The 26,183-nt window shown below is 43.3% G+C and overlaps 1 protein-coding gene across 4 annotated transcripts in view; it reads left to right on the forward strand.

Annotated features, from left to right (window-relative positions):
* The window catches only part of TMEM120A (transmembrane protein 120A), a 59,458-nt gene that overhangs the window by 10,093 nt on the left and 23,182 nt on the right, over positions 1-26,183 (forward strand). For 2 of the 4 annotated variants that reach the window (XM_033922488.1, XM_033922485.1), the window contains exons 3-7: positions 9,110-9,226; positions 14,586-14,645; positions 17,157-17,252; positions 21,771-21,860; positions 25,617-25,682. In XM_033922488.1, the coding sequence (XP_033778379.1) occupies positions 9,110-9,226; positions 14,586-14,645; positions 17,157-17,252; positions 21,771-21,860; positions 25,617-25,682 (429 nt within the window). The remainder of the gene's footprint in view (positions 1-9,109; positions 9,227-14,585; positions 14,646-17,156; positions 17,253-21,770; positions 21,861-25,616; positions 25,683-26,183) is intronic. The other 2 variants (XM_033922486.1, XM_033922487.1) reach the window with 2 other exon arrangements.

Genomic DNA, 26,183 nt, shown 5'->3' on the forward strand with positions numbered 1-26,183 from the left:
GCTTTGCCCAGTGGAATGTAGAGTTGTATATTATCTGCGAAGGAGTGGATGTGGATTTATTGCCTCTTTGCAATTCCAAGGGCCGGTCTGATGTAGATGTTGAATAGTAGTGGAGACAATAGCACGCCTTGGGGTCCTCCGTAGCTTGCAGATCTTGACTTTGAGAGTACCGAGTTTGGCAGGTTACGTAGTTATCTTTGGTCCAGGAAGGATGCAAATCAGGATAGTACTGTATTCCTGATCCCAATCTCAGATAGTCTGGATAGTAGGATTCCAAGGTGGAGCTTGTCAAAGGCTGCGCTCAAGTTGAGTTGGATAAGGAGTACATCCTGGCCTTTGTCCATGTAACTCCAGGAGTCATAACTTTGGAGTCTGAGTTTCCTCCCACCCCTCCTCCAGTTTCTTTTCTTTCAACCAGGGTTTATAACAAGAGCCACAACAAGAGCCTTGAGCAAATGAGTGGGATGTCTGGGAGAGATGGCTCGCCTGTGGGAGCTCAGGTTTCAGTTGCCTTCCTTTGCCAGTGAGAACAGTATCCTGAATGGCATTCTTAGGGAGCATTTTGGAGGAAGCCCCCAGCAGTAGTGCTGCCCGATTCAGGGGAAAAATATGTGATTTGAGTCAGCCTATTGAATTGATTTTTTTCAATTTGATTCGATTTTCCTGCCCAATTGGGTGATTTTTTTCAAACATCCTGGTGGGTTTATTTTATAGTCTCTTCGCCCCCTTTACCCTCTCTTACCCACACTGGTGCTGTGCTGTAAACAAAATAAACAAACAAAAAATATTTTTCCTCTCTCTTGTTAAATCCTAGCTCACTTCGCGATCTAACACCAGCTCTGGCAGGATACACATTTCAAATCTGACATTTTGTAATCACAAAACGGAAAATAAAATTATTTTTTCTAACTTTTGTTTGGTCATTATTGAAATCATGGTGGTCCCAGGCTCTGGTTGTCTTCTGATAACTCACTTGCCAGGTTCTGTCCATTTGTCATTTCCTTCTTTCTCCGTGCTAACCATCCATCTTCCATCTCTGTCCTCCCCTTCCATTTCCCTCCCCTCCCCTGTAGGTCTGGCATCTTTCCTTTTATTCATCTCCATCCCCGCAGCTGCAGCGATGGACCCCAACATCCCCAGATCCACCATCTCTCCTTTTCTCAACTACCCTTTCATCCAACATCTTTCCCTTGATGATCTTATGGCCAATGTGCAAGATTGCCAGCCAAAATTTTTGCCAGACAGCAGCTAGAGTCCAAAGCTGAGGGTCCTTTTGTGGCTCTAGTTGCTCTCATCAGTAAGCCATAGAAATCTCTACTCTGAAAGTTTTTCCAAGCTCCAGACAGAAATTCTTTAGGAACCAGAGGAACCCAGGTTTAGGTTTCTGCTCTGCAGTGACTGCCAAAAATGTCATAATGATGCCAGCCATCCCACCACTCCTTTGAAGATTGGAGGTCAGCTATCGGACTATCTGGAGGCTTGGAAACAGATATCATATGACTGCTGTGTCCTAGACATTATCAGAGAGAGAGTTACAAGATAGAGGTTGCACACCCTTTCTCCGACTGGTTCATGGATAGGCCGGCCAGAATCAGGGCAACGCTATGGAGGTTACTAGATATACAAGCCATAAAACCAGTTGCTCCAGGAGATAATCCATACACTTTTTTATGCCAAAAAAAGGCTCATGTTAACTTGACCCTGAGAGTACCTTGGTCTCAAATGGAGACTGTTTGGTCCATCATCACAGTGGTGGAGTCAGGAGAGTTTTTGTCCACTTTAGATTTGACGGAAGCTTACCTTCACATCCTCATCTTCCTGGAACAGAAGAAGTTCCTCAGATTCCATATGTTGGAGAATCACTATCAATTCTCAACACTTCCCTTTGGACTATCAACAGCGCCCTGAACTTTCACCAAGGCTATGGTGGTGGTAGCTGTTCATCTCTGCAGAGCAGGTTAGCAGGTGCACCTGTACTTGGACAATTGGCTCATCAGAGCACCGTCCCAAGAGAAAGGAGAAATAGTGCGGCAGTTATAGAATTGCCTTTAAAGTCTTGGCTTCAGAGGTTAAAATAGAGGAGCACGTTTGAACTGGAGGTAAGAGGGTGGAAGTGAATGAAAATTGATGGATGGATATAACATGCATGCTTCTGTTGTCTTCTCTTTTGCAAAGTACTATTCTGTGTTAGTGGTGGTAAAATAGGAATATTTAAAAATATGGGTTAAATTGGAATATAAGTAACATAGAAACTGACGGCAGAAAAGGGCCACGGCCCATCCAGTCTGCCCACACTAATGACCCACACTAGGAAGGAAAATTGTACAGCAGAACTATGGACTAAACTTAAAAGGGGTAGAACGAGGGAAGGTTTAGTACTAAAGTTAAGAGGCTGCTAATGGTTTTCTGAACATGTGGTACAAAAGGGTTAACATTGGAAAAAATACAGCGGTTCTGAGGAAGAGGGACATGTACAAGAATGGATAAACTGAAAGACCTGGGAAGAAGAGTGGAACAAAACCGAGTAAAGGCAGTAATTGGACAGGAGGGTATTTTGGTGCTAGAAGTTAATACAGAGGTAGGATTTGAGATTGCAAGACTGGTAAGAAAAAGGTTTAATTGGAGGGTGATAATTCAGTGGCTGAAAAACTGCATCTTTGGTTAGTTGACTAGAAAGTTTAGTGGTTCAGTTAAATGTTAATAAATTTTTTTAATATTGTCTCAAACATGAGACTTGTAAACAACTGAGAAGCTAGAAGGTACAGTACTCCCCCAGTCATTCGTGGTCGGCCAGGACCGCGAAAGGCTGCGACTGCGAATGACCGGGCAGGAGAGGGCAGCCGGAGCACCTGCGAGTGAAGGAAATCACTCGCAGTATGCTCCGACCACCTCTTCCTGCAATAAAGTCAGGCCTCACCAATCAGGAGCTGCTTTGACACGCAGGGAGAGGCGGTCAGAGCATACCGCGAGTGATTTCCTTCACTCGCAGGTGCTCCGGCTACTCTCTCCTGCCTCTCCGGCTGCTCTCTCCTGTCTCCCCCACTAGTAACACCTATGGAAGTGACTTCAACCGAGATTCCTCGCCGGAGCGCATGCCTCCTGTGAGGTGCCTGAACCGTGTGCTTTTCTGTTCAGCGTATTCGCGGTTTTTCTATTCAGCGTTCTTCAGACTTCCTGACAGGCCGGGCAGTGGCTGCCGCTGCTATATTGCTGCCTATCCCCGCATCTCCCCCATGAAAAACCGTATTCGCGTTTTTTCAAGATTTGCGGGGATTCCTGGAACGGAACCCCTGCGAATATCGGGGGAATACTGGTAAATGAAAATGATTCTGAGGAGAGAAGGCTGGAGCATCTCTGGGATCTGTTCAAAATTGGAAAGATTTTTTAAAATCTTGCAGATGACATTAAGATCTGTAAAGTGACCAACCTTTATCTAAATGTCAAGAAAAGGGCAGCTAATGTGGACCGATCAAAAGCTAGTCCTAGCACTCTCTCATCCCTCTCGCAACTTGTCAGCATCATACTCTCCCTCCCTCCCTCCATTCAGGCCATTCATAGCACTTTTCTTCAACCGAGGGAAGAGAAGTCCTTCTCTTCCCTCAGCCTAGCTACATTCTATACCACACTCTTTTCCCTTAATTTTTTCTTCTTTGCTCCTTCTTGTTCTCTTCCTCTTCCCTTCCTCTGCTGCGACTTCCTGTTCCCGTGTAGACTTCTGGGGCATGCTGACGGCAGCAGGTTCGCCTCATTGCTGCCCAAAGATTCAATGCAGCAGTCAGGGAGTTCGGTAGGTGGGGGAGTCAGGAGGTGGAGAAAGGTTGTGCGGATTCTGCTGTGGGGTTGGAAGTAGAAACAGAAAGAGACGTTCCCATTGCGGAGGAGGGGGTAGGAAATAGAGGGTGAAGAGGGAGAGAGAGGCAGATGCTGGGATGGGGGTGGAGATTGACAAATGATGGATTTGGGGAGGGAGCGAGATATGCAGTACCATGGGGAGGAAGCAAGGGAGAGAAGGAATATTTGACTCTTTTGTCCCCTTTTGTCATTTGAGAAATACATTCCCTTCCTTTAAGGGAATCAAATCTGCTGGGAAGCTTAGTCAATCTTTTGTCTTCAAGTTGGTAGAGATCTGGAATAGATTCCCTGACTCTATTAGACTGAAAGGCCAGCTACCATTATTTTGTAAAACTCTGAAAACGTTGTTTTTTTCCCAATATTGAAACACTTTAACTACAGTATCAACGAAATGATAATATCATAGCTCTTACTTCTCCTATGCTTCTCTTTCTATGTACAAGTGAAAGGGTAAAGAAGGAAGAGAAGCTGGACTCGGAGTGGAATATGGGAACAGGCAAGGGAAGTAAAAAGATGCAAAAAGAGCCGAACAAAAGACCCGGCATGGATAACTAAAGAAGTGAAGAAAGCGATAGGAGATAAGAAAAATTCATTCCAGAAATGGAAAAAGGACAAAACTGGGGAGAACTGGAAAGAGCACAGGAAGCATCAAAAAGAATGTCACCGTGTGGTTAGAAGAGCAAAAAGAGAATATGAAGAGAGGCTAGCCAAGGAAGCACGAAATTTCAAACCGCTCTTCAGTTATGTTAAAGAGAAGCAGCCGGCAAGGGAGGAGGTGGGACCGCTGGATGAAGGAGATAGGAAAGGAGTGGTGAAAGAGGAAGTGGCGGATAGACTAAACATGTTCTTTTCGTCAGTATTTACAAAAGAGGACACATCAAATTGCAGCTCTACACTCTCGAGGAACGTAGGGAGAGGGGAGACATGATCGAAACATTTAAGTACCTCACGGGACGTGTCGAAGTGGAAGATGATATTTTCTTTCTCAAGGGACCCTCGGCCACAAGAGGGCATCCGCTCAAACTCAGGGGCGGAAAATTTCATGGCGACACCAGAAAGTATTTCTTCACAGAGAGAGTGGTTGATCATTGGAACAAGCTTCCAGTGCAGGTGATCGAGGCAGACAGCGTGCCAGACTTTAAGAATAAATGGAATACCCATGTGGGATCCCTACGAGGGTCAAGATAAGGAAATTGGGTCATTAGAGCATAGACAGGGGGTGGGTAAGCAGAGTGGGCAGACTTGATGGGCTGTAGCCCTTTTCTGCCATCATCTTCTATGCTTCTATGTAACCTGAAAAAATCTTCAAAGAAGATCAAGCAGAAAAATTAACATCCATGGAGGTAAGCCTTGAAGACGTACATAAACAGATAGATTAAAAACTGACAAATCTCCGGGCCCGGACAGAATCTACCCTAGGGTATTGAAAGAATTAAAGGAGGAAATAGTGGAACTACTACACAGGTTTGTAATCTATCCCTGAAAACAGGCGTGATCCCGAAGGATTGGAAGATAGCTAATGTTACGCCCATCTTTAAAAAAGGATCAGGAGGTGACCCAGGGAACTACAGACAGGTAAGTCTGACTTCAGTTCCAGGGAAGATGGCGGAAGCGCTGATAAAAGACAGCATCGATGAGCATCTAGAAAGGAATAAACTGATGAAAACAAGCCAACATGGCTTCTGTAAGGGAAGATTGTGCCTAACGAATTTATTGCACTTCTTCAAAGGAATTAACAAACAAATGGACAAAGGGGACCCCATAGACATCGAATACTTAGATTTCCAAAAAGCCTTTGACAAGGTACCCCATGAACGCCTACTACGGAAACTGAAGAACCATGGGGTGGAAGGAGACGTACATAGATGGATCAAAAATTGGTTGGCGGATAGGAAGCAAAGGGTAGGAGTAAAGGGCCACTACTTTGACTGGAGGAGGATCACGAGTGGTGTTCTGCAGGGGTCGGTACTCGGACCGCTTCTGTTCAATGTATTTATAAATGATCTAGAAACAGGGACGAAGTGCGAAGTAATAAAATTTGCAGACACCAAACTATTTAGTGGATTTGAGACTAGAGGGAACTGTGAGGATTTACAAAGGGACCTGAACAAACTAGAAGTGTGGGCGACGAGATGGCAGATGAAGTTTAATGTAGAGAAATGTAAAGTCTTGCATGTAGGAAATAGAAACCCGAAGTACAGTTATATGATGGGAGGGCTGGTAATGGGTGAAAGTACCCTAGAAAAGGATTTGGGGGTAATAGTGGACAAGACAATGAAGCCATCGGCACAGTGCGCAGCGACCTCTAAGAAGGTGAATAGAATGCTAGGTATTATCAAGAAAGGTATTACGACCAGAACGAAAGAAGTTATCCTGCCAGTGTATCGGGCGATGGTGTGCCCGCATCTGGAGTACTGCGTCCAATATTGGTCGCCATACCTTAAGAAGGATATGGTGATACTCAAGAGGGTTCAGAAAAGAGCAACGCGATTGATAAAAGGTATGGAAAACCTTTCATATGCTGAAAGATTAGAGAAACGGGGGCTCTTTTCCCTGGAAAAGCGGAGGCTTAGAGGGGACATGATAGAGACTTACAAGATCATGAAGGGCATAGAGAAAGTGGAGAGGGACAGATTCTTCAAATTTTTGAAAACTACAAGAACGAGAGAGCATTCCGAAAAATTAAGAAGGGACAGATTCAGAACCAATGCTAGGAAGTTCTTCTTCACCCAAAGGGTGGTGGACACCTGGAATGCGCTTCCAGAGGGTGTGATAGGACAGAGTACGGTATTGGGGTTCAAGAAGGGATTAGATAATTTCCTGAAGGAAAAGGGGAGAGAAGGGTTTAGGTAGAGGATTAATATGCAGGTCCTAGACCTGATGGGCCGCCGCTGGGCACGATTGCTGGGCACGATGGACCTCTGGTCTGACCCAACAGAGGCACTGCTTATGTTCTTAAGTAAGAAGAGATAGGAATGGAGCTGGGGCTGATACTACTACTACTAGACCAGTGGTCTCAAACTCAAACCCTTTGCGGGGCCACATTTTGGATTTGTAGGTTCTTGGAGGGCCGCAGAAAAAATAGTTAATGTCTTATTAAAGAAATGACAATTTTGCATGAGGTAAAACTCTTTATAGTTTATAAAACTTTCCTTTAACAGTTAAAAGGAAAGATATATAAACTATAAAGAGTTTTACCTCGTGCAAAATTGTCATTTCTTTAATAAGACATTAACTATTTTTTCTGCAGCCCTCACATTTAAAGTTTAATATCTTTTCTTTCTCAAAACTGGCACATTTCAATCACTATATTGAAAATAAAATCATTTTGTTGTCTGGTGACTTTATTTTTCTGTGCTTTCAACTATGTTTCCAGGGCCTTCTTGTCCTTTGACTGTTTTTCTCTCCGTCTTCACTTTCTGCCTTGCATCCATCTTTGGCATTAACTTAATGTTCAATTTTTCTGCTTTCTTTTCAAAATCTACGTTTCCATGTCTTCCCTTCCCAACTCTCTCTTCTTCCTCTCCTATTTCCATGGTCTGGCATCTCTTTCCTTCCTTTATCTCCCTCGCTCTTTCCTTCCTTTCCCCTGGTCTGGCATCTGTCTCCTTCCCTTCCCCCATGCCCTGGCATCTTTCCCTCCCCCTCCATGGTCTGATATGTCCTTTCCTTCCCTCCCTCCCATGAACTTGGCTTCTTCTCTTGTTCCTCTCCTCTCCCTTCTCCTTCCTTCCCTCTGTTTCCCCAATTGGGTGCAGCAGCAACAGAAGCAGCATTTCCCTTCCCCCTTTCCTCTGCAGGAGAGGCATTTCTCTTCCCCTTTCCCTCCCTCTCCCTTTCCCTGTACAGCAGCAACAGCATTTCCCTAGGGTCCCCCTTTCCTATGTAGCAGAAGCATTTCTCTTTCCCCTCCCCTTCTGTTTTCTTCCTTGTGGAGCAGCAGTGTGTCTGGCCGGCTCGTTCCGTTCAAAGCCGCGGGTGGCAGCTCCTTGCGAGATCCGCGCCTGTGTCTGAAGCCTCTCTGATGTTGTGACGTCAGAGAGGCTTCCGATGCAGGAGTGGATAGAGCGAGGAGCCGCCAACCCGCGGCTTTGAACGGAACGAGCCGGCCAGACACGCTGCTGCTCCAAAAGGAAGGGAAAGGGGAAGAGAAATGCTGTTGATCGTGTCCAGACTGCGGGCCGCAAATAAAACCTGGAGAGCCACATGCGGCTCGCGGCCGTGTGTTTGAGACCGCTATACTAAACATACACAATGCTGCACACATTCTATGCAGGTGAAAGGGTCCAAAGGATGGGAAGAGGGAATGATGGGGGTTGGGGGTTCTCTTTTTTGTCTTCACAAATATGGAAAGAATATTGAGGGTACTCTAGCACCCACCGAGCTAGCACTTATGCTAGATCAAGTTTCCGGTTTTATTAAAATTTGATAAAACGCTAATCATAAATTCTAGGCGTCTGACAATTAAAAACTTGATAGTTAAGATTCATGTCAAAAGTTACAGGAGTACTTGAGGGTGCAGAAATTCAAGGGTTGGATTTAGTTAAGATGTAGGAAAAGTAGATGGATTGCTCAGCTGTGCTGGTATGTTTTTGTCCTTGTAAATCAACCACCATCTGGCAGAGCAGAGTCTTACTTTCTGTTCTTTCTGCCCATAGTCCTCCAGCCTGCAGGAATATCCTGTGAACAATGCTTCTTTACTGCTGCTGTCACCTCCATCAAATTTCCTGTGAATTTGGTCATTTGGGGGGGACTACAGGGTCCCACATGATTCTATCTCCAGAGGAAAGCTGACGGAGGAGAAGGAAGCAGCAAGTAAGAGACACTGCTGGAGAGAGTTCAGGGAGAAGCAATGTTCTCCAACTTCAGCCCACTAGACAAGCATTAGCTCGAATCCATTTGCTTGGCTCCCTGCTGGACAGGTATTGGAGGCAAGGGGAGGTGATGACAAATAATTATGCAGTGAAGGAACTGAAAGTTCTCTTCATTCGTTGACTAGATGGCTTCTTCCTTTGGATTGAGTTCTGGCAGTGGCATGCCAGGAGATTTTATTTTATAGGTGGGTGTTATGGGTATATTATATGTTTTGCTATTATTCTTTGTTATGGATTTCATTTTGTACTTGGGATTTGTGTATGTATTCTTGGATCCCGCTTAGGTCTTAGGCGGGCCATAAGCTTGTTAAATAAATGAATAAATAAAATACCCACACTGAGTGAAATAGTGTGCTAAGAGTACTTGTTTCCTTTCTTCTTAGGTGCAAGTCATCTGTGAAGGAAGAAGAAAAAAATGAGCTTAATAAGCTGCAGAATCTTATCAAGGAGCGGCAAAGCACGTTCTTCGAAATGGAAGCATTTCTGCCAAAGGAGAATGGGTGAGGAAACCCTGACCCCAAGTTACTCTAAACAGTTTAATATTGGAAGAAAAGCTCCTACAGTAGTGCATCCCTCTCCTAATACAACCTTTAGTGCCTCAGCAATACTGGCTCTAGTAGGTCAGGCAACAAAAGTAAGTGAGATTATCCCAGGACAAGCAGGCAGCATATTCTCCCATGTGGGTGATGTCATCCATGGAGCCACGGTACGAACAGCTTAAAAGTGCAGCGCCACTTTAAGAACAAGGGGGTCATTAGTAGCAATATGTTTAGCTTCTTCGATTAAGGTTTCCAAACCCAACATAGCGGATTTGTCCAATTTAGATTTAAATGCTGCCATGGAGATGAGTTCACCCCTTAGAGTTGCTTTAAAGGATTCCCATATGGTTGATGGGTTTATACTTGGGTTTTGATTAGTAGCAAAAAATTATTGGATAAATTTCTTAATATGTGTGATGTTGTCCTGTTCTAGAAGGGCTGGTTGAAGTCTCCATAGTGGGGATCTGGGAGAGCTCGTAATTTGCCATGTAAAGGAAAGAGAAACTATGGCATGATCTGAAATGAGAATTGGTGAGATATTTGACTAAGTTACTGATTGTGATAAAGAATGGGAGATAAAGATATAATCTAGATGTGAAAAACATTGATGAGGGATTGAATGATGGGTATATTCTCTAACATCTGGATGCTGAAGTCTCCAGGGGGTCAGTCAAAATTAGCTGTTGTATCATGGAATTGAAAGCAGTTGTAGACCTTTGTTGGGAGAACATGCTTTTAGATTGCTCATCTAGGACATGATCAAATGGAACATTAAAGTCTCCCGCTATAATTAATGGGTGAGGTTCAAGCTCTTGAATCTTGTTGATGAGATTAAGAAAAAAGTCAAGAGAATATGAATTGGGAGCATAAATATTTACTACCAAAAGATGACTGTGTATTTTGAGCTGTGCTATTATCCATCTGCCTTCAGAGTCTATTAATTGTTGTAGAATTTGGACATTAAGTGATTTATGGAAGAGAATAGAAACTCCACCCTTCCTTGCCTTAGAAGGAGAGTCTATGGAATAATTAATCCATTTACAACTTTTGATGAGATAAGAGGTGACTGGTACATGAGTTTCTTGGAGCATGTCTATACAAGGCACAAACTTCTTAAGGTGAATTAGAACTTTTTTCCTTTTAATGGGATTTTTAAGACCATTTACATTCCAAGAAATAATATTAATGGGAGATTGTGTTGAATTATTCATAAGGGCTGCATAACAGGGATTTGTTTAGATTCCAAGAAGCATAATATGCAAATAATATGTAAGCATAACATATGTGTGAAAGAAGCATTGAAAACTGCAGTATACTTGAGAATCTCATAGCAAACAGTAAAAGGACCACGAAAGGTTCCAACCTATAGAAAAATTAAGCAATGGAGTCATTGATTGAGAACAAGAGAATGGGACAAACAAGCCATTCCCTCTGTTATGAAAAAGAGATTGAATATGACTTGAGCACTATGTGAAACACAAAAGAGTGTAAGAGATATAGAGAAAAGGTATATCTCTAATGTGAGGATGTTGTTACAGCGATTGTGTGTGGTTTAGACAGAGGAGAGTATATGAGATAAGCATTATAAAAGCCAGGTAAGAACAGTTGGGCAGTTCGTGAGAGTATGTATTTATGTAGATTACTCAGGGGGAAGAATTTCTTAAACAAATCCCCAAGACCGGATGGCATCCATCCAAGGGTCATCAAGGAACTGAAAGGGACCATAGCTGAACTGCTTCAAATAGCCAATCTGTCGATCAAATCGGGAAAGATTCCAGAAGACTGGAAGGTGGCAAATGTTACGCCGATCTTCAAGAAAGGTTTGAGGGGAGATCCAGGGAACTACAGACCAGTGAGTCTGACTTCAGTACCGAGAAAGATGGTAGAGTCGCTGATAAAGGACCGCATTATTGATCACCTTGACAGACACAGGCTAATAAGGATGACTTCTTAGATCCGCGGAAAACTAAGAAGTGAGGAATGGGCATATAATTTTGGGGTGATTTTCTGTTATGTTGCATTATTGTGTATTTATTAACCAGTTGTATTCTGCTTAGAACTGTGGGATAATGTGGGCTCTAAATATTTTAAATAAATAAAAATCTAGAACACCCTCCAAGTAAGTGTTACTGTTTCAAATGGATTAGATTTAATGTCTGGTATGGCTAAGGTGATCATACGTCCTGTTTTCGGATCCCCTGTCCCGTTGTCCCCACATACTGCTTCAGGATGCCAAAATGTCCCATTTTCAGGGACAGCGTCCCGAAGCTGTGCGCGGGGAAAACGGGACAGGCGATCACTTCCTGTCCCTCCCTGCTGCACAAAAAAAAAAAAAGCCTCTCTCCAGGCCCAGAAGCCTTCTTCCCAACATCAATTCTGATGTCGGAGAGGACATTCCAGGCCAGCCAGGCAGCGATTGGCTGGCCCGGAACGTCCTCTCCGATGTCAGAATTCACATTGGGAAGAAGGCTTCTGGGCGCGATTAGCGTCAGGGAGGTAAGCAGAGGAGCAGCGGCGGTGGACCGGGGGGAAGTTTAAATCGGGCCTGGAGGGAGGCTTTTGTTTTCCGCGGTAGGGGGGGAGAAGGAGGGAAGTAGGTAGGCAGGCTGGCTGGCTGGCTCTGGGGGAGGGAGGTAGACAGGCAGGCAGGCTTTGGGGGAGGTAGGCAGACAGGCTTGCTGACTTTGGGGGAGACAGGCAGGCTGGCTTTGGGGGAGGCAGGCAGGATCGGGGAGGTAGGCAGGCTGGCTGCTCTGGGGGAGGTAGGCAGGCAGACTGGCTGATTTTGGGGGAGGCAGGCAGATTGACTGACTTTGGGGGAGGTAAGTAGGCAGGCTTTGGGGGAGGTAGGCAGGCAGACTGGCTGACTTTGGGGAAGGTAGGCAGGCAGGCAGATTGGCTGACTTTGGGGGAGGTAGGTAGGCAGGCTGGCTCTAGCGGAGGTAGGCAGGCAGGCAGGCTCTGGGGGAGGTAGGCAGGCAGACTGGCTTTGGGGGAGGCTGGCTTTGGGAGAGGTAGGCAGGCAGGCTTTTTGGGAGGGGGTGGGACAAAAGCTGGAAGGCAGTGAGGGGACATAGGAAGGAGAGAAAAAGGCAGAGAAGGGGAGGTTGTAAGTAGAAGAAAGACTAGAGAGATAAAGGCCTGGACCAAAGAGAAAAGACAGGAGGCAGAAGCAGGACTTTGGGAGGTGCAGACAGAGGGGGAGAGCCCCTGAGGAAGAGCAGAGAGAGGCAAGATCATAACAGAGGAGGGAGGGAGAGAGAGAGAGGGAAACCTGGAACAAAGGAGAACTGAGACTGGATCTGGGGGCACTAAGGACATAGGAAGGAGGTGCTGAGGACACTAAGGACATAGGAAGGCACTGGGGGCAATAAGGACATAGGAAGGAAGGAGGGAGGGAATAGAAAGGGACAATTGTTGGGCCTGAGTGCAGAAAGAAAAGGATGCACAGTCAGAAGGAAATGCAACCAGAGACTCATGAAATCACCAGACAGCAAGGTAGGAAAAATGATTTTATTTTCAATTTAGTGATCAAAATGTGTCAGTTTTGACAATTTATATCTGTCTATATTTTGCACTATATTTGTCTATTTTTCTATAGTTACTGAGGTGACATCGTTGAAAACCCCCCAAATATTAAATGATAATTAACATTTTCTCTGCGTATAGGGTGCTTTGTGTTTTTTTAAATTTTATGCTTACCATTATGAAATAATAAGATATTGTGTGTACATGAAAAATGAATGGAAGAAATTGGGGGTGGGGCTAGGGTGGGATTGGGGGTGGGGCTAGGGAGGAATTGGGGGCAGGGCTAGGGCGGGATTGGGGGCGGGACTGAATATTAATAGATGTCCCATTTTGATGAAAAAAATAAATGGTCATGTTAGGTATGGCCTCCGTTCTTTTGAATCTGCACATGTCCACTTCTTTTATTCTGGATTTCCTCATTTTCCTGTCCCCGCAAGTTATTTTCCTGTTTCTGCCCCATTCCTGCAAGCTCCGTCCTCATCTGCAAAAGCCTCAAATACTTTAAAATCATAAGTGTCTGAGGCTTGTGTGGTTAAGGCAGAACTTTCAGGAATGGGACAGGGACAGCGAAAAAACACGTGGGGATGGGACGAGAGATCCACCCTATAGAAGATTATACTGTGACAGAGTATCCTTCAGACTGATCAGAAATTCCTTCCAAAGGTTGTCTCAGAATTTCACCTCAATCAGTCTGTAGTTCTGTTTGTCTTCTTCCCGAAACCACATTCTCATCCAGTTGAAGCAGCTCTTCACATGTTAGACTGCAAATGTACTTTAGCATACTGCTTGGATCAGATTAAAACTCAGAATTTCCCACCTCTTTGTGGCTTTTGACCCTAACAGACCAAGAGAACCATCTCCACTTAGGTTGGGCTGATGCTACAGGGCCCATAATGTACAGGCTATGGTGTCTTCGGTAGCCCATTTGCACTTCTATTGAGGACATCTACAAAGTATTCACTTGGTCCTCGATCCGTACCCTCACGTCCCACTACTGTTTAGTGCAAAACTCCAAAAGAGACAGTTGGTTTGGGCCAGCAGTTCTGTAAAATCTGTCTACTTCTGAGAGCCAACTTTCCCCCCACCCTTTTTTGGTTTCACCAGGATCATGTTTTCTATATCCCTTACTTCTCCAGTGTCATGATCCTAGGAGTTTGGGAATCCCGTATATGAGAATATTACACCTGCTTGTCCTCCAAGAAATCAAAGATACTCACTCACCTGTGGCAGGTGTTCTCTGAGGACAGCAGGTATATATTTTCACAATCCGCCTACTGTCACCGGCATGCTCACCGTATGGTCACTGCCTCAAAATTTTAAAGTGACAGTGTCCATACCAGGTTCTGTAAATGACATCACCTGCTATTTGGGTCAAGGGATGAATTCTTTGATATACCTGAAACATTATTTACTCATACAGAGATTGTTTCTAAATAAACCTACAACAAAATATATGTATATTTTCTCTATATAATCAGTATAATTAGAAAAAACATAAGTTACTGATGCTGCTTGATAAAAGTGATAATTTAGTCATTTGTTTCTTGTAAAATGATGCACCATACTCAAGCATACTTACAACGGGCTTTTTTATATTAGTGTGTTACAAATGCCATTGAAAGCAGAACAGTGAATCTTGAACAGCTGTGTACGTATAGCTAAAGCACACTTGTTAACACGGAATGTTTATTTCACAACCATCCTTTGGTGGTGTCCGTGCTTTACTTTGTTTCGCCTTGGCCTTGGTCTCATCCCCTGCTCATCTCTGGGGGGTTTTCTGCTTCTCTTTCAGGTTGTACTTGCGTTTGGTGCTGGGAAACGTGAACGTGACTTTACTCAGCAAGCAGGCTAAGTAATGCAGCTCTACTCCTGTTAGTGATGTGTCTCATTGAATATGTATAGAGTAGGGGTCTCAAAGTCCCTCCTTGGGGGCTGCAATCCAGTCGGGTTTTCAGGATTTCCCCAATGAATATGCATGCACTGCTTTCAATGCATATTCATTGGGGAAATCCTGAAAACCCAACTGGATTGTGGCCCTCAAGGAGGGACTTTGAGATCCCTGGTATAGAGAATAGGCACTGGGTGGCTTTGGGGAAGAGCACTTGAATATAGTCTTTCACTTTTAGGTTGGAATCCCTTGAGGGAAGGGCACAGAGTTTTATAAAGCTTTTTACTTCTAGGACTCAAGGGGTCAGGTTTGGCAAATGAACCCTGACTAACAAGTGAACATTCTATATTCAAGTCCAGTCCAGATGTGACTAAAAAGTTGATCACAAATGCTAGTCCCAGGGTCTGTGAAACTAATTGGAAACTTCAATTCACTCCCCATTGAAGCAGCAAAATATTGGCACTATGTACTGAATGTTTTCCCCAAGTCCCCATTGAAACCAGGTATTTGTCTAGATGAATTGATAATTGTTGGGAATTCTTAAGGAAAGCAGTCCCTGGACTTACAAGGGTCCATCCCTAGGTCAAAAAGTAGGGCAGGATGTAAAACTTGCCCAAGCGAAGGATCAATACAGGGAAATCTTAACATGCCGAAGTCTACTACTGCTAATCATTTCTATAGTGCTATTAGACATACATAGTGCTGTCCATCAAAACACAGAAGAGATTCAAAAGAGCTTACAATCTAGGCAAGACAGCAGCTTGAAGGCTTACTTTTTTTCAGAAAGCTTTCGGTTGTATTTAGAATTGTATAGATGATGTTTTTTATGTAGATATTTTTGGGTTGTTTGTCTATTAATGTATTTTATCTATTGTATATTTTATTTAATGTTTACAATTTTGTGATACATGGTATATAAATATTTAAAATAAAAAAACTGGACAAGAAGCAGGTTGCAGTAGTCTAGGAGAGATATTTGAAAGAGATCTTGTTAATACCAATGGAAAGTTTACCGCTGATAAGAGCTCAGTATATTTCTCTAGGGAGTAAGCAAGCTAATGGTACTTCCACTGGAGTAGTGGGAGCAGAAGGTGGTGAATTGAACTTGACTAACTTTCTGGAGAATTCACTGGAAGTAATAACTGAAAGGACTTTGATAGAGATTTAATTCTTCGGACTTATTTCAGTACTTTTGTTTCCTGATATATCTCAAATGACACAGAAAAGAAGAAAGGTCTTTTTGGCATATAGGCCAAGAGTTCAAGCTTTGGGCGCATCCTTTGTACTGAAATTCCCTCCAAAATGCTGTGTTTCACTAGAAGGGAAAAATGTCCTCTTTTTTGAACTGAAACAGTTGTTGGAATTTATTGTGGGAGTAATGATAGGAACAGTAGCATCGCGAACCAGGAAAGCATTGTATTCCTGATCCCGATCTCTGACAGTAGGATTCTGTGGTAGAACGTATTGAAGGCTGCACTCGGGTCTAGTTGGATGAGGAGTATATCCTGGCCATTGTCTATGTAGTTCCAGCAGTCAGCTGTTGTGTCGAGGAGTACCGTACTGTTTCAGTGCTGTGATAACTTCTGAATTCAGATTGGTTTGTGGAGAGGGTATTCTGATTCTTGATGAATGTCGATACTGGATATAAGGAAACTGTGTTCAGCAAATTGCAGGCTACTTAGCCAAGTGGTTTTTTAAAACAGGAAGTGAGGTACAACATACATGATGAGAATCACTGGATGTTGGCATCTCTTAATGAGAGGATATGAGATGTCTCCTGTGTAAACTAAGAGTAGAACAAAGCCACTGACAGTCACTGACAGAATTGAGCCTTTACACTCCTCCCTCCGTATTAAGGGCGGAATATGAACGTGAATACGGAAAAACCGCGAATAACTTTTTATCTGTTGTTTGCGGGTTTTTTGTAACAGCCATCCTTTAATATATTAAAATCGCGAATAATAGCAGCGATTGTGAAAGCTGGGAAGTGGTGTTTTTCAGGGTGAAAGCTGGGAAGCGCCAAACTTTTTATCGGTACATTACTTTACTCATGATGTAATTTGGGGGAGGGAGGAGTCAGCATGCGAAAAATTGTGAATAAGTGAAACCGCGAATATGGAGGGAGAAGTGTATATCCAATACTGGGCTGTGTCTAGGTACCAGCATTGAATATCTGGGGTCAGGCTAGAACTGATATTCAGTGGCACCCACTGTTTTTTGTTCAGTCCTTTCTTTTCTTGCTCCTCCCCCAACTCGTCCACTCAGCATGGTTTAATTGGCCAAGAATATCTGTCCGAAGTTGCTTACCTCTATTGGCTATTCTTCCTAATATTGTGTCTTTCAGGGCACTTGTAATGATTTAGCTTCATTTTGTGATGCTCATTCCATAGCCAGGACCCTCAACCCCTTGGCTTGTTTGGTCTACTGTGGTCTACTGGCAGTTTCTCATTGCTGTTTCTATCTCCTTCTTGGCAGATTTGCCTACAAGGATGAGTATGAGAAGTTCAAACTCTACCTCACCATAATTCTCCTCATCCTGTCCTTCACCTTCCGTTTCTTCCTGAACTCCAGGTAAGACTGCCGTGGTGAGAAGGAGATTTTGGATGGATCTGTTTAAATTCTATTGTCTATTATTTAAATCCATAAATGGTGACAGCCCAGCCTACTTGAACAACCGCCTAATCCAAACTACCACAACCAGACACCATTCACATATCTTCCAATCAGAGACATCAAACGGAAAAAAACTGTATGATGGCAGCAAAACTAGACCACCAACTCTCCAATCTACTAATCGCGACCCCAGCCTACAAAAATTTCAGAAAATAAATAAAAGCCCTGCTAGTCAAGAAATCCATAAAGACTAACTAACACCGTATGAAACATTTCAATCCTCTGAAGCAACCCGCTCTACTCTGTCCAGAAATCCTCTTCTGTAATCCGCCTTGAACCGCAAGATAATGGCGGAATAAAAATCACTAATGTAATGTAATCTAAGGCATTGTTCTCCCCATATCCTCCTTCTAGTCCCTCAGAAATCCAGAAGGCATTGGGAATCTGAAGCTGTTCTTGAGTCACCCCCCTTAGCTGTCACTTGCTTTCTTTCACTAGCTAGTCTCGTCCCCTTTCCTGTCCTTGTGTTAGTCCATTGCTTTCAATTTCTATTTATTTATTTGTTCATTTTTTTGCTTTATATCCTCCCATGTAGATAGAGGTTTCATTTTCTCTTATCAAGGCAATCCATATCACTTCTTCCTTTCCCCAGACCCCTTGCATTTCAGTCGCTTTGATATTGTTTCTCATATAAAGAGCTATTTCTACAACTTTTCCACCATCTCTGTACTTCCTAAAAAGATTATAGCCCAGTATCTTTGTGTCCGATCTAGAGAATGACACGGTGGCAAAATTCATCACCGTCCCCGTCCCAGCGGATAACCACGGGAAATAATCCCATGTCATTTTCTAGTGTCTATTTCAACCTCAGTCCTTCTACACCAGGGATCTCAAAGTCCCTCCTTGAGGGCCGCAATCCAGTTGGGTTTTCAGGATTTCCCCAATGAATATGCATTGAAAGCAGTGCATGCACATAGATCTCATGCATATTCATTGGGGAAATCCTGAAAACCCGACTGGATTGCGGCCCTCAAGGAGGGACTTTGAGACCCCTGTTCTACAGCGATAGGGTGGTTCTTCGCACTCATCCCAAGTTCCTCCCGAAAGTCTTCTCATAATTTCATCTGATCCAGTCTATAGTTCTTCCTGTTTTCTTTCCAAGATCACATTCTCACCCTAGTGAAGTTGCATTTTACAAATTAGACCATAAACGTGCTCTTGCTTATTACTTGAATGGGACTAAACATCACAGAACTTCCACTCCTGACATTTGATCCAAATAGGCTAGGAGCTCCTGTCTCCAAGATAATCATCTCCACATGGCTGGCAGACTGTATCTGTTTGCTATGCTCGGGCTGGGCTGACACTTGGAGGACTTGTCACAACTCATAAAGTTAGAGCAATGGCAACTTTAGTAGCTCATCTACATTCCACTCCCATCAAGGACATCTGTAAAGCAGCCACCTGGTCCTCAATTCATACCTTCTGTGATCCGGCCTGGTCAGTCTGGTCACTCCTTTCTGCTTTGACCACTCATCCCTTTGCTCCGGTCACCATAGTTATCTCCTGTGCTTTCCAGGCTTTGTAGTTGTCTCCTGTCCTCTCTAGGCTCTGTAGTTGTCTCTGGTCCTCTCCAGGCTCTGTCTCAGACTTACAGAGGCCCACATTTATCCCTTTGAGGGGGTCGCCTGCTGGAGCCAGAACTTTAAGGAAATATTTAGAGAATGACACGGTGGATGATGCCTGCACTAGCCATGGGTAACCCGCCAAAACAGGGAGCGAAACAATAGTAGTTGCCGCGGGGATGGGGTCAAGGCCATTCACTGTCCCGTGGCGCGGTGAATGGTCTTGTCTCCGCAGTGAAGGGAACACGTGCGGTCATGGATCGCACAGTTTAGGAGCGCCCAATCGCCGCATCCCACCATCTCCCTCCCTCAACTAGTCGCGCGTGGCTGATTCTGTTGAATCTTCTCCTCTGACCGGAACCGGAAACAGGAAGTTACGTCAGAGGAGAAGATTAAACTGAAGCAGCCGCGCGCACAACTTGTTGAAAGCGTGCCGCTGGGAGAACAATTAAATCCCACACATAAGGTGAGAGAGAAGGGAGGGAGATGGTGGGACATGGCAATCGGGCAGAAGGGGGCTGCTGGACCATGCGATCCGTGAAAAGGAAAGAGATGCTGGGCCAAGTGGATGAAGACACAGCAGGAAAGAGAAAGGGAAGGACAGGCAGGTGAGCCAGATGCTGGAAGCGGAGGGAGAAAGAGGGAAAGAAGCTAGATGGGGTTGGAGAGGAGAGAGACACATTGGTGTGAAAGAGGAAGAGGGGGGAAATCTGGACACAAGAAGGTAACAGAAACAGAGGGGAAATTATGTGCATGGGGGCATAGGGACAGAGACATAAAGGGGAGATGCATAGGGATGGTATATGGACACGGGGGGCAATGCCGGACACAGGAGGGAGTATACAGATACAGAGGGGAGATATTAGAAATGGGGAAAATAGGAACACAGAAGAGAGATGGTTTGTGCGGATGGGATCAGATGGTTTGTGGGGACGGGGACCGAGCTCGCAGGGATGGAACAGGGTCGGGGATGAACTCACGGGGATGGGGCGGAGACGGGGACAAATTTTTTCCCTGTGTCATTCTCTAGAAATACTCAGAAATCAGTCTTGGAGAAAGGCTAAAAACCAACCAAGGGTCCTTCCTCAATGATTGTTCTACAATTAGGGTGGGGAAAATTCCCTCAAATTCGGGTGCAGTCTTTCCGTCCCCTTTTACTCTGATCTCAGGGCCAGAGTCAAACTTGTTACTCCTCAAACTCTCAAGTCCAAAACTGCCTTTCAAACAGCAATTCTCTCCATGAAAAAAAATATATAAATTAGTATGCAAAATAAATTCTCTTAGAGAGAGGAAGAGATAATGGTTACTGCAGATGGGCAGACTGGATGGGCCATTTGGCCTTTATCTGCCATCATGTTTCTGTGTTCAGCAGTAGAAATTATCAGTCAATTCTAAGTCTTAGGGATTTAATTTGGTTAATATTACAGGATAGGATGCTCCTGCCACCTCCCACATAGCTTCCCCCTGACTAAGAACATAAGAATAGCCTTATTGGGTCAGACCAATGGTCCATCAAGCCCAGTAGCCCGTTCTCATGGTGGCCAATCCAGGTCACTAGTATCTGGCCAAAACTCAAGGTATAGCAATATTCCGTGCTACCTATACAGGGCAAGCAGTGGCTTTCCCCGTGTCTTTCTCAATTACAGACTATGGAATTTTCCTCCAGGAACTTGTCCAAACATTTCTTAAAACCAGCTATGCTATCCTCTCTTATCACATCCTCTGGCAACGCATTCCAGAGCTTAACTATTCTCTGAGTGAAAAAAAATTTCCTCCAATTGGTTTTAAAAGTATTTCCCTGTAACTTCATCGAGTGCCACCTAGTCTTTGTAATTTTTGATGGAGTGAAAAATTGATCCACTTGTACCCGTTCTACTCCACTCGGGATTTTGTAGACTTCAATCATATCTTCCCTCAGCTGTCTCTTTTCCAAGCTGAAGAGCCCTAACCGTTTTAGTCTTTCCTCATACGAAAGGTTTTCAATCCCCTTTACCATCTTAGTCGCTATTCTTTGAACCTTTTCTAGCGCAGCTATATCTTTCTTGAGATAAGGAGGCCAGAGTTGAAAGCAATACTCCAGATGAGGTCGCACCATGGAGCGATACAGTGGTATTATGACATTCTTAGTCTTGTTAACCATCCCTTTTTTAATAATTCCTAGATCTTGGTTGCTTTTTTGACCACCACCGCCACACATCCTCGGCACACGAGGACATTGCATCTGCTGGTGGGCAAGTCTTGGCTACAGGATTGTCTCTTACTTCACCAGGGCGATGCTCTCCTTTAAGAAAAGTTTCCTCCTCCAAGGTAGCAAAGAGGTTGCAAGATTGAAGGTGGGAGTTGTCCACAACATCCCTGTAGGTCTCCTCTATGTAGCTCTCTGTCTCCCTTATCTCTTCCAAGTCTGGTACTCTAGTCTCAAGAGATCGAACCTGTTCCCCGAGTGCTAAAAGCTCACACACAAGACCTCTCACCAACTGGGAGATAATCAAACATGTGACACTTGGTGCAAAAGGCTGGATAGTTCCCATCTTGCTGCTGGACTGCTGCCTGAATCTTAATATTGGTGATTTGTTTCTTAACTTGCTATGAGAGTTGGAATATGTATTCTAAGTTCCCCTAAGATTGCTAGTTTTATGTTATGGTAATGTTTAATTTTTATCATTATTTTGCTATGTTGTAATTGGTAGGTTATTCTCTAATTCCACGAGAATATGAGTTAGGTGGCACAAAAGCCCCCAAAGCCCAGTCAGGGTTCGGATGAGGTGTTGGGTATCAATGAAGGAGAGATCCTTGAATAAAGAACAAAAGATTAATCTTTGTTTGTCTCCTTTACTCCTCTTTCTGCCAGAGTAACGGATGCAGTGTTTAATTTCCTTCTTGTTTGGTACTACTGCACGCTCACAATCCGGGAGAGCATTCTCATCAACAATGGATCCAGGTGAGAAGGAGCTTGAGTGTAGGGGACTACTTTGGATTTCAAATCCCCATTGAGCTTGTATGTGTAGAGGACCTACTCATGGCCTAAAGTAGGCTGTGAAAACTATGTGAGATTGTGAGATGTTGCATCTGTGTTGAAAGGATCTAGGAAGAGCATGAGTTATACTAATATGTTCATGGACCATGCTCAGCCATGTACAGTGAGGAGCAATATTTTTAGATAGACAATGCTTCTGGGAGAATTGTATCAAGAAAATTTCCATAGTGAGTCAGACTCTCCTGTTTCCAGGTCACAGAAACTGAATAACAACAACATTCCATGTTATCAATTCCAGGGCAAGCAGTTGCTTCCCTCATGTCTAGTAGACTGTGGACTTTTCCTTCAGGAACTTGTCCAAAATGTTTATTTAAACCCAGCTAGATATTTCCATATCCTCTGGCAACAAATTCCAGAGCTTAACTATTCACTGGGTGAAAACTATTTCCTCCTATTTTTCTTCAGGATTTCCATGTCACTTCATCGAGTGTCTGCTAGTCTTTGTACATTTAGTTATGTATTTGCATTTATTAACCACCTTTTCATGAAGAGATTCACCCAAAGCAGGGTTTCATATATCTCAATCATATCTCCCCTCAGCCGTTTCTTTTCCAAGTTGAAGAGCCCCAACTTCATCCTCAGAATCTGTTTGTTCTTAACATAGTAAATGATCTGAATGGTCCATCCAGTCTGCCCAACTGTACACTCAATATAAATTAATGATTTAATTTAAATTGTCTTTTTTCTTAGATATTTCTCGGCTAGGAACCCAGAGCCCTACCCAGTAGTGTGCTTAGGTTCCATCTACTGGAATCTCCATCAAAGCTCACAGCAGCCCATCTAAACCATCCCAGCCATCCCCAGCCCGTCCTCAATTGAATAGCCATATACAGGACACAGTCTATGCAAGTCTGCCCCGTATTGGCCTTCAATATATTAGAGATCCTCTGGGTTCATCCCATGTGTTTTTTTGAACTCTGTCACCATTTTCCTGTCCACCACCTCCCTTGGGAGTGCATTCCATGTATCAACCATCCTCACTGTAAAGACGAACTTCCGAACATTACTCTTGGCTCTACCACCCGTCAACCTCAAATTATGGCCCCGATTCACTAGTCAGCGATTGTCACAAAACTTGTTTTCACAGGTTTAGCAACAATCACTGCTAACGACCCGATTCACAAAATGGCCCACCACGTGTTTTTCGCATTGATCGCCCATTTTCCGATCCGGCCATGCAGATTAGTAAAATCCCATACAAAATAGCCAAGCCAGGTCTGCCGGGGTTTTATTTTTAAATGGCACAGATATTTTGCATGTATTACACACACTAAATATCTGCCCAATAAAAAGAAAAGCCCTCCCCAATGACCCACGACAAAGCCTCCTCCCTGAACCTCCAAAAATGTTTGTTTTTTTATTATTATGAGCCCTTTAGTTTTTAAGCAAAGAAGAAATTTTTAAAATAAATAAATCTAAACAATCTTGTAAAGTCACAAAATCTTCCAGTTGCTGCAAAACAACCTTTTCTAAGACTTTGGACATAAACATCAGGTTGGAAACGGGACAGAAATTCTCCACATTGGAAGCATCTAGAGCAGCACCTTTTAGAAGGGGACAAACAGCAGCTTGTTTTAACATATTATGGACATATACAGAAGTCAAAGGTCTAGAAATAATGTACTCTATTGAAAGGGCTATTTCAACTTTCAAGGCATTCAACACTGACAGTTAGATGAACTAACCGCCTCAATCGACTCGACTACATCCACAATACCAATCGGTCCAGACTTCCACAGCAACCTCAGGAGCTAAAGTTTCCAGAGTTTTTTGCCTTGAGTAAAAGTAATCTGCAAATTGATCACAAGTAGGAAATCTTGGGGTAATCAAAGAATTCACAATCATGAACAACTCCTTAGAGCCTGAGGAAGCTGCAGCAATCTGTTTATCAAAAAATTGCTCTTTTGTATTTACTACTGATGTTGTTTTATAAGTAGGCCAAGCTTTGTCATATTCTACCTGTGATAATGGATCAGGGCTTTTCCTCCACTGCCGTTCTAATTTTCGAAGCCCCTTTTTGGCCTGTCTCAACTCCTCGATATACCAAGGACCATATTTCTCTTTGCATGGTGTTAATTCATCCAAAGTAGATTCCAAGGATGAGTGTCGCAACACCACTACTTCGAGAAGTGGAATATTGTCATCAATTTCCAACTTTGGACTCCATAAGCACTTTAAATCTTTAAGTTCATATAAAGGATGCTTATACCTTACCACTTGCATCAGACTAACACACAAGGACTTAGTGTAATTGTAAATGAACCAAACTTATGATCAGTCCAAGGAACCGATACAGCAATGGACTCCTAATTAATATCAAAAGAATGATTTTTCTGCACAAAAATCAAATCCCAAATATGACCACCCACATATGTTGCATTTGTCATCAACTGCTTCCAACCAAGACTTGACATTTAATAAATCAAAGTCACTCGCGTGTGCATCATAACCTACTTTGTCATAATGGAGGTTAAAATCCCCCAAGACCACAGTTTGGGACCCTATCATAGAACAATCCACTAATGCTTCAATTAAAAAAAGAGAAATTATTATTTAAAATCCCAGGCAGACAATAAAGTATAAATAATTTTAAAACTGGCAAAGTCAAAAATAAACATTCAACCATTTTACCAGCGAGTTTTAAGAACCCAGTCCTTAGAGTTTATTGGAAGAACTCCTGTTGTAGTTCATTTGCTTCAGCGATGTTTATCAGTTAAAACCTAAAATCAGAAGCTCTAGTTATAGTTATTATTTCATATAGTTAATAGTTAATATGTAACTCTGTTCCCAATTGCGACATATGGCTACGAGACATGGACACTCACGAAAGCAAACAGAAGAAAAATCGACATCTTTCCATGGAAAACTAGGATCGCCAACAAAGGTGTTCTTGATCATATATACCCAGAGTTGTCCCTGGAAGACAAGAATATCAGACAGAAACTGACCTATTTTGAATATGTGATCGCAAATTTACTAGAAAAGAAGGTGCTACTCGGAATGCTCAGTGGTAAAAGGAAGCAGGGAAGACCAAAGGCCCTTTGGCTGGAAACCATCAAGAATGACATGGAAATGAGCATCAATGCTTTGTGACTAGATTCAAGAAGAACAGAATCCTCCGCAGAACAACCAAGCTAAGATGAAGATAGAGAATCAATGCACTCTATAGGTATTCACAACAATAGTAGCTTTATTGGTGCAAAACAGCAACCCTCATTGTATAAACTGACTCAACACGGATCGTGTTTCTGCCACATAGGCCTGTCTCAGGAATTTAGATGTCGATGCACATCAGTTAAGTTATTTGAGTGCTTTATGAACAAAGCTAGTCAATAAGCATTAACTGAGCCGTATGATCAAGGCTGGAATGTGAACAAAATGTCAAAGAAAAGAAACGTGTACTATGACTAAACATTGCCTATTATAGCTGCATATCACCTGAGTACAGATCTTGCTTATCTCGGGGTGGGTGGGGGGAGGATATCTTCTAGAGGAACTTAGCAAGTAAAATGAATAATTGCTAGATGATGAGGGTGAGACTGTTGGGCAGACTGGATGGACCTTGAGGACTGGCCTACAGAGTATCCAAAGGATAGTTAATGTGTCTGTCTCTATGTACTGATCTCTAGCACCCCAGCTCACATCTGTTTGTCTCTGCAGAATCAAAGGATGGTGGGTCCTGAACCACTACATCTCTACCTTCCTTTCGGGAGTCATATTGACTTGGTGAGTCTTCATATTATCCTCATACACACTAGCATTTGACTGGTCTTTAGCATCTGAAGAACATTGCCTTGATAATGAATGTGACTGTTGGGCAGACTGGATGGACCACACAGGTTTTTATCTGCTACCAGTCAATAACATCTTTGCTATCATAGACCTTGGATATTGACTGTGATCCTGCTGATTTCTGCACCAAGACCACCATTAATGACGACACACATTTTACATTTCAAACTTGTAACAGGCTGCGTGAGGTCTTGTCCTCTCATATCCTAATAAGTATTGCCATGCTTATTGACTACAGTCATACTCTACATGACTATACCCTGTTCTACTTTATTATGGAAACCTGTTATGCCTTATTATGTCGTTGTTTTATTATTTATGTAAACTTGTAACCCATTCTGAGTTCTTCTGGGAGGACGGGATATAAATCCAAATAAATACATTTAAATTAACTTTTGTGGCAGGGGAGGGAAGGTAGGATCTTCCTTCAAATCC

This window comes from Geotrypetes seraphini, chromosome 15 (genome assembly GCF_902459505.1).
Source record: "Geotrypetes seraphini chromosome 15, aGeoSer1.1, whole genome shotgun sequence".
Classification (NCBI taxonomy): Eukaryota; Metazoa; Chordata; class Amphibia; order Gymnophiona; family Dermophiidae; genus Geotrypetes; species Geotrypetes seraphini.